The sequence below is a fragment of the Dendrobium catenatum genome, unplaced genomic scaffold, assembly GCF_001605985.2.
Source record: "Dendrobium catenatum unplaced genomic scaffold, ASM160598v2 fragScaff_scaffold_716, whole genome shotgun sequence".
NCBI lineage: Eukaryota > Viridiplantae > Streptophyta > Magnoliopsida > Asparagales > Orchidaceae > Dendrobium > Dendrobium catenatum.
This window is the reverse complement of record NW_021319178.1, coordinates 8,924,852-8,933,472: the sequence shown is the minus strand read 5'-3', so window position 1 is coordinate 8,933,472 and position 8,621 is coordinate 8,924,852. Positions and strand designations below refer to the sequence as shown.

Sequence of the window (8,621 nt, the reverse complement as noted above, 5' to 3'; positions counted from 1 at the left end):
TTTTATTTATATTATTAAACTTTTTAAATTTTAAAACCTATTTAATATGCATATAATTTTATTTGTAATATAAATAGACTTGTATTCACATTAATGGTTAATCAAACTTCTTAATAAGTTTTATGTTAAGCCTTAATTGAGCTTGTTCATGAGCTTCAATCAAAGTAGTTATATATTCTTTATTAAATTTTAATTATTACGTAATTTATATTATATTTGAATAATTTTAATATTTATTATGTCATCCAGCTCAATCTCGATCGAACCCAATTGAACCATCGAACTGTGAACCACTACTTCTTCGAGTTCATTGTTCGGTCCAATTTTTACAATCTTTATTTTACGGAAATTTTCCATTTAGGCACTCTATTCATGCTTTCTTAATGATGATAACTTAACACCTAATTTTACATTGAGCATTTGATTATGGTCTTATAGTGGGAACATCACAACCCTCAATCTAATCTTAAGTTTTTTATCTTGATCTGATGATAGGATCAAGATAATCTAATTGATGTTCTACGTTAAATGCCCAATGATGTAGAGGTTATCCTTGTCATTTTTTGTATTTTGAAAAAAAAATTGTTTATTTATAATTATAAAATTTTATAAGATACTGAGGCGATGATCTCACCAATGCATTTTAATGAAGGATCACACTCCAAACTTTACATCAAACCAAACCAAATAATAGTTTTTCAATATTTTCTTTTTGACAACCAAATAACTCAAAATTTTTAGAATACACTACACTTACTTTACATTTTAAAATTATATGTATTCTAAGTATTTCCAACCAAACAAACTCTAAATCAATTACAAATACTTATAATAAAACAAACTCACCCTAAATGAAGATTGTATCAACATTTTACATTTATTTTTCCCATTTGAGATGTTTTGCTTCTAGGTTCTATGATAAATATCTAAATACTAAATAGTAATTAACATGCATGCAATGAGGATAACTATGAATTTCAAAATGTTTTCTAGTTTGAATTAGGATGATTACAATTTAGATGGTTATGTTACTCAATAGAGTGCTATCAAAATAATTGCTTCTATCGAGTGATGGAATCTAAAAGAAAGTTAATAGAAGACTTTCTAAAGTCCCAAAAGTGAAGGGCATAGAATATTTTCATAAAGAGGAAAATCCTCTATTTTTTTCTTAAATTGTGCATTTCCTCTCAAGTATGAAGGCATAAATGGAAAAGAATTCTCAAACAACTTGATGATGAGTTGAATTCTTCTTATTCTCGATAACATTAATTATTTTACTATGGGAGATTTAATTACAATGCCCTACCATATTTTTTTACACTCACATAGAGATATAGGCTCTAATCCTCTCAATAGAATTGGACAATTTTAATTTTCTTACAACGTCTATAGAGTCTAGTCCCAAGTCCTTGATGAAAAAAATGGATGGTTGTGTTAGGTAGTTGATAGCCAGCGTAAAATTTGTTGAATAATCATAACATAAATTTTTTAATACATTGTGTTAATACTAGGGCGTTTCCTGGAAGCAACGTGCTGTATGGCCTGAATACAACGAGAAGTGTGTAAGGGCCGATGCATCGACACTCGGGTGCAGTGTTGAATAGGCAAGGGTTCCCACATCATAGATGGACGTGGGTAAAGCTAGTTCATGAAACTATATTTCGAATAGAATCTTCAAATGTAGCTTCTCTCATAGGCAAATTAATGGAACTAATTAATATTATAATTCATAGGAAGATAAATATTTTATGCATCCAGGAAACTAAATGGGTTGGAGAGAAGGCTAAGGAGATTGTAATTTAGGATCTAAACTTTGGTATTCTTGTAGAAGTCATACTAGAAATGGTGTATGTGTGATTATAAATAATAGTTAGAAATATAATTTTATAAAAATTGATAGAATTGGTGACAAAATTAGTTTTGAAGATTATTGTTGATGCTAAGATTATTGATATTATAAGTGCTTATGCTCCTCAATTAGGTTTGGATATATGTTAAAATTAAAATTTTGGAATCACTTAAAAGAATTAATTCAAAAGATACCTCTAGAGGAGATTTAAATGGACATGTTGGTGAAGAGATAGAGGGTTTTAAAAGCATTCATGGTGGTTATGATTTTGGAGAGACTAGTGAAGGTAGCAAGTCTATATTAAATTTTGCTCTAAGTTATGATTTTATAATTGTTAAAACCTTATTTAAAAAAAGAGATGAGCATCTCATCACTTATAAGAATGAATATAGTAAAACTTATATTGATTATTTTGTTATAAAAAAAATAAATCGTTTAGACTGCAAAGCTTATAAAGTTATTCCACGGGAAAGTTTATATACTAACATCACTTATTAATTTTAGACTTTAAGATGAAGAGGCAGAATATAAAAAATATAATAAAACGTTGTTCTAAGATTAGATGGGGATATTTAAAGAATACTAACAAAAATATTTTTAGAAATAAAATTCGAGATATTAAGATTTTTTTATGTATGAGGAAGCGAATGTTATGTGGAAAAAATATTTAGTAATATTAAGAAAGTTGCAAAGGATGTGCTTGGATTTTCAAAAGGAAAAGCTCATAATAATAAAATTAGTTGATGGTGAAATTAAAATGTGCAAGAAAATATCAAAAATAAGAAGTTTAGTTATAATAATTGGGTTAGATGTAAAAACTCTGAAGATATAAAGAGAATCGTAAGATGTTTAAGAAAGCAATCTGCGATGCAAAGATTTTAGTTTTTAATGATTTAGATAATAAATTAAAAACTAAAGAGGTTATATAAGCTAGCCAAACAAAGAGATGGGAGTAAAGATTTAGTTTAAGTGAAGTGCATTAAGGATGAAGTTCAAAAAAAAATTTTATAAGAAGATATTCAACAAAGGTGGATGATATATTTTACTAAGCTTTTCAATGAAGCTTATGATAATAATATAATATGATTGGCTATAGTGACCTTAGCACTTTAAATGAAAATATAAATTTTTATTTTTATCGGCATATTAGTAAAACTGAAGTTAGAGAGGCTTTAAAGAAAATGAAGTGCGGGAAAACTATTGGACCTGATAACATTCCAATAGAGGTGTGAAAATGCTTAGGAGATGAAGGAATTTTTTGGTTTACTAAAATTTTTAATATTACTTTGAAAACTAAAAAGATGACTGATGAGTGGAGAATGAGTGTGTTGATTGCTATTTTTAAGAATAAAGTGATGCACAAAGATTGTGCGAATTATAGAGGAATTAAGTTGATGTGTTATACTTTAAAACTTTGGGAGAGAGTTATGGAGCATAGCTTAAGACGTGATACTAATGTTTCTCAAAATCAATTTGGATTCATGCCGGGTAGGTCTACTATGGAAGTTATTAATTTATTGAGAAGGTTGATGGAGAAGTTTAGAGAGATTAAGGAGGACCTACATATGATATTTATTGATTTAGAGAAAGCATATGATAAAGTTCCAAGAGAAGTGCTATGGAGAGCTCTGGAAAAGAAATGGGTTATTAATGCTTATATTCAAGTCATTATGAACTATTACTTGTGTTCAAACACAAGGTTTAACAAAGTCTTTTCCTATTTCAGTTGAATTACATCAAGGATCAGCCTTAAGCCCTTTTTTTTTCTTTAGTCATGGATGTACTTACTAGACATTTGCAAGAGGATGTACCCTGGTGTATGCTTTTTGCTAATGATATTCTTCTTGTTGATAAGACTAGAGAGGGAGTTGAAGGTAAACTCGAATTATGGAGGTCAACCTTAGAGTCTAAAGGTTTTCGTTTGAGTAGATCTAAAACCGAATACATTGAGTGTAATTTAGTAGTAATAGATCTAGTGGGGGATTGTGACTGTGAGCGATCAAGTCATTAATAAATGTACTCATTTTAGGTATCTTGGGTCTATTGTTCAGAGTGATGGTGAAATAGATGTGGATATTATTAGTAGAATTCAAGTTGGATGGTTGAAGTGGAGGAATGCTTCAAGTTTATTATGTGATAGAAATGTACCACTCAAACTTAAGGGAAATTATATAAGATGGTGGTTAGACCTGCAATGCTTTATGGCGCAGAATGTTAACCATTAAAAGAGAAGCATAATATTAAGTTAAGTGACGTTGAGATGAGGATGCTTAGGTGGATGAGTGGATATACGCTTAGAGACAAGATACGAAATGAGCATATCCGTGAAAAGAATGAAGTGGCTCCAATGACAGATAAGATTAGAGAGAGTCGCTTTAGATGGTTTGGTCATGTAAAACGGCGGCTTTTCGATGATCCTGTCAGGAGAGTAGATGTAATAGAATTGGCCTATGTTAGGAAATGTAGATGTAGACCTAAAAAGACTTGGTTTGAAAATATTAGAAATGACCTTTCTTTATTCGATTTAAATGAGAATTTTACACTTAACATGACACAATGGAGAAAAAGGATTCATGTTGCAGACCCCACGTAGTGGGATAAAGGCTTAATGTTGTTGTTGTCATCGTCGTCTTCTATAGAGTCTAGCCATTGATTACACTAAGTTCTTATGATTTTGATTTTAATGTAACCAAATTAAATCTTTATAATGTTAATGGAATGGTGTATGCTGTCCTTAAACTCTCTTTAATTTTTCGTTGAATTAGCATACCATCTCTTCTTCTTTTTACATTATTTAGTCTCCAAGATTCTCCTATTTCGGCTGTTAGCATTTCTTCTCTTTTCTAAGAAGTGGATGCAATGCCTCCTTCAGGACAAAGCTCAATCCGTTACAATTTCCTATCCACTCAAACACATTAATCAAAATTATAGAGAATGCTGGGTATGTCCACTTCTTCCTCATTAACTTCACCTCCAATTTCTATGAGTAGTCTCTCACACCAGATTTCTTCCTCCAAGCTTCATTCATGATTTGACCATGTTAGAGGTCTACAACCTCAACTTTACATATGAATCCTAGAAACCTTTTTAAAAGGATCTGAATCTAGGGTTGATGGAAACGGTCACCTCCCTATCTATACTTCAGAACAAATCCATCATTACCAATTATTGATTGGCAACAGTGCTAAAACTTTGGAAAAGGTAGAAATGGCATTTTTTTGTTCCAGATAAGTTCGATTTCATTTTTTTAGAACTGCAGAAAATGCCATCTTTTGTATTGTATCCTTTAAAATAGCAGCATAAAAATATAAGTTGAATAGGATTGGTATGAATTCATGAATCATGGTACCACACATTGATTTGGTCCAAAAAATTATTAAATTAAATCTAAATTACCATCAAATTCAGTACAATAGGTCATGATTCATCGCAGAAGCACTTTGAGTAAACTTAGATCAATGTTTTCTTCCTGTAAACTTGCACTAGCATGCAAGTACATAGCATCTAAAATTTCAGTTTTTTATGCCAGAAATGCAAATATTAGTACCTATCCGACGCCAAATAAACCATTCCAAAAAATCTAAACAACATTCATGTCAATATGAGGAAAAATTATTAGGTGCAGAGTGTGCACCGTTCGCACAAGCACTGGGTACCTGGTACCCAGCGGTACCGAGTGCGGGTACTGCTCGGTACCCAATGCTTGTGCGGACGGTTCTCCCCGTCCGCACTCCGCACCTAATAATCTCTCCAATATGAGTGCCAGTTGACGTATTATTCTGTGTGGACAAAGGAGGGAGAGAACCGTCCAGTTTTCTCCCTGTCTACAGTAAAAGCGCAGTAAAAAATCATGGCAGTTGCGCACAGAGAAAACCAGACGGTTACTGCAGCAGGTGCGCTTTGACTATGCAAGTAATAATTTCTCCTAGAGACAGTTCTAGAAAAGGTGTCTTCTACTTTAAGATCAAAAGCCTACTGTTTGAAGAAGTATTTGCCTAATTATAAAAGATGCCTAACCTTCCTCTTGCACTTCCTTGCTGTTCCCTTCGATGTTCATAGATATCTCGTAAAGTGGTGCCTGCCATACTCTTCCCAGTTCAATAAAGCTCTGCTCCAGCCCTCTTCCATCAATACTGAACTTCTCGTCTTTAACTAGATTGGGAAGGAATAAAAGAAGCTCAGTTGTACCAAGTAATGCCTCGTGAGCCTTGAGCAAAAAAGGCCGTACATCCTGGCAAAAAAATCCGGACCAAAATCATAGTTTGACACCATCCAAGCGGTAAAAATAAGAGAAAGTAGAACTAAAACAGAGATGGCTCACCTGATGGCGTTTCTCGGCGACTAATTCTTGCCCATTGAGGTCCTCGGGAAGCCTCCGCTTCCGCTTCCGCTTCTTCTTCTTGGGCACATATGAATCGCCCGCTTCTATGTTTGTTCTTCTCCCTTTCCCCAAGGAATCGAAGGTGCGGCAATAGTAACCGGAAGCAGAAATCGAATAACGGGTATAGGAAAGGTTGAGAAGACGAACTGGATCTAGAAAGACAGCTTTGATCCCCGGAAGGCGATAGATTCCGGAGTCCAAGAAGGAGGTGAACTCGTCGGAGAGCGTTTCACTCTCCATTTTTACCTCCATAGAACGGTACAGGGTTTTAGGTATTTCGCATTGCGCAGATGATCACCGTAACACCAGAAATCGTGGCGGTAAATATTTGGATTTTTTTTTTTATTTGGACGTTTAAGCGAAGTTAAACTCATTAAACTATCACATAAGACTATCTCCAATCGAAAATTTCATTTTTTTTCCTTCAAAATGCTGTGAAACTAAAAAAAAATGTCATGGTTCATCATTATTTCTATTTTTCATGCATTTCTTCGGCAAGTTAGGTAGAGACAAAAAAATAGCAGAGATGAACAATGCAACGTCAATATTGACATCCCGCTGTTCACCCGTCAGCAAATAGCGGAAGTTTTACCGTTCCGTTGGAGCTCTGCAGCAACATCATTCAAGCGTTTGGAGTTCGGTTGGAGATGACCTAAGGAAAGTTTGAAACTCAAAATCTATAAAAATTTATTTTTTTATCACTTTTTAAAGTAAGTTTTATATAATTTAAAAAAAACTAACTAAAAAACTTTTAGAAAGCAATAACAAACAGATTAAAATGAGCTGCTTAATATTTTGGAAGTTGATTTGTACTTTTTGAGTTTAAATTTATTAATAATAGTAATAATAATTTTAAGTTCACCTCAAATATTAATTTTTTAGAAGAGTTCATGCAAAGTTTCATTGATGAAAATATTATTTTCATCGAGTTATCAAATAATAATTCCATTTGACGACTATTTTCTTAACCTATATACACCAAGAGACAATGCTATCTTCTATTGATGAAGGGGTTCATTAAAGAACTTTATTATATCTTAAATAAAATTTTGTTTGAAAATCTATTACATTTACTAACTAGCTTGGAAAAAACTGCATGAAAAATTAACATGGGAAATTTACATACATACCACTTTATGCCATCATATTTATATATCTAACACCTAAAACTTTAATATTACATACATACCACTATTTTATTTTAATATCAAATATGCCACTCATATTTCCTTCCAACCATTCATATATTTCATTTTTACCACTCATATTTGATATGAAAATGAACTAAGAATGGTATGTATGTAATATTAAAGTTTTGGGTGTTAAATATGTAAATAGAGTATTATAGGGTGGTATGTATGTAAATCTCCCAATTAACATTTAGACTTAGGCTTCGTTTGGGACGGCTTTTTTATTGCTTTTTAAAATGAAGTTTTAGTACAAATTTTTTTTATTTTTGTACTAAAACTCCGTTTTAAAAAGCATTAAAAAAGCCGTCCCAAACGAAGCCTTAATCTTATGCAAAAGCTAAGATTAAGTCACAATGTATTGAGTCACAATGTTCATAGAAAGATCCAGTGCATAGAGAATGCCAATATTTGCATTATTGGCTCAGAGAAAGATCCAGTGCATAGAGAATGCCACTTAATCTTATGCAAAAGCTAAGTTCGAGCTCTATATATAGCTCGCGAGTTGACTTGAATTAGGCTTAACTCAAGCTCGACTCAACTCGTTTGCACCTCTAATTCAATCTATACATTCACCAAGAACTACACTAAAAACATGCCAGCGATACATGCAAATGAAATGAATCTCCATCTTTTTTTTACTGTCAATTATCCTAGAAGGGAAAGACATAAAAGATTCATGCATGAGCTTAATGGGAAATCAAATACTTGCCCTCACAACTTTGATAATGAACAAAGTAGATAAAAACAATATTGCTAATAGGAGCTTACATATTGTTTTCTCAAAAAAAAAAAAATAATGACAAGAACAAAGCATATATATACATTTTTTAAGGCTTGAGGTATTGTAGCCACTTTATAATAGTAGTAAGCTTAAAGCATATGAAAATTAATGGGAAAAAAAAAAATAAGGGTTATTTGATTTCAAGTATTCTGAGTTTATATATTTTACTAAGTTGTAGTTTGATTGAAACTATTTAGAATTAATATATATTTCAAAATGCAATAAAAATTAAATAATTGCAATTTGATTCCTTAACCTTTTTTTTTTTTCTTTTTGGTTGGCAATAAAATGAAAATAATTATGGCTTTAAGGGGTCCTGAATAATTATTTGATTTCCATGTACTCATTGTTTCCATGTAGTGTAATATTGTAGGTAATCAACAATTAGGCCATGAATATCTTCCACATGATGCACAAATT

The 8,621-nt window shown here is 31.9% G+C and overlaps 1 protein-coding gene across 3 annotated transcripts in view; it reads right to left on the bottom strand.

The window, feature by feature from the left end:
* The window catches only part of LOC110105287 (methyltransferase-like protein 2), a 15,493-nt gene extending 8,949 nt beyond the window's left edge, over window positions 1-6,544 (bottom strand). For 2 of the 3 annotated variants that reach the window (XM_020834728.2, XM_028696084.1), the window contains exons 1-2: window positions 6,171-6,544; window positions 5,867-6,080 (exon numbers count right to left, since the gene is read on the bottom strand). In XM_020834728.2, the coding sequence (XP_020690387.1) occupies window positions 5,867-6,080; window positions 6,171-6,482 (526 nt within the window). In that variant the 5' untranslated portion in view covers window positions 6,483-6,544. The remainder of the gene's footprint in view (window positions 1-5,866; window positions 6,081-6,170) is intronic. The other variant, XM_020834726.2, reaches the window with a different exon arrangement.
* Window positions 6,545-8,621: the final 2,077 nt, after the last annotated feature.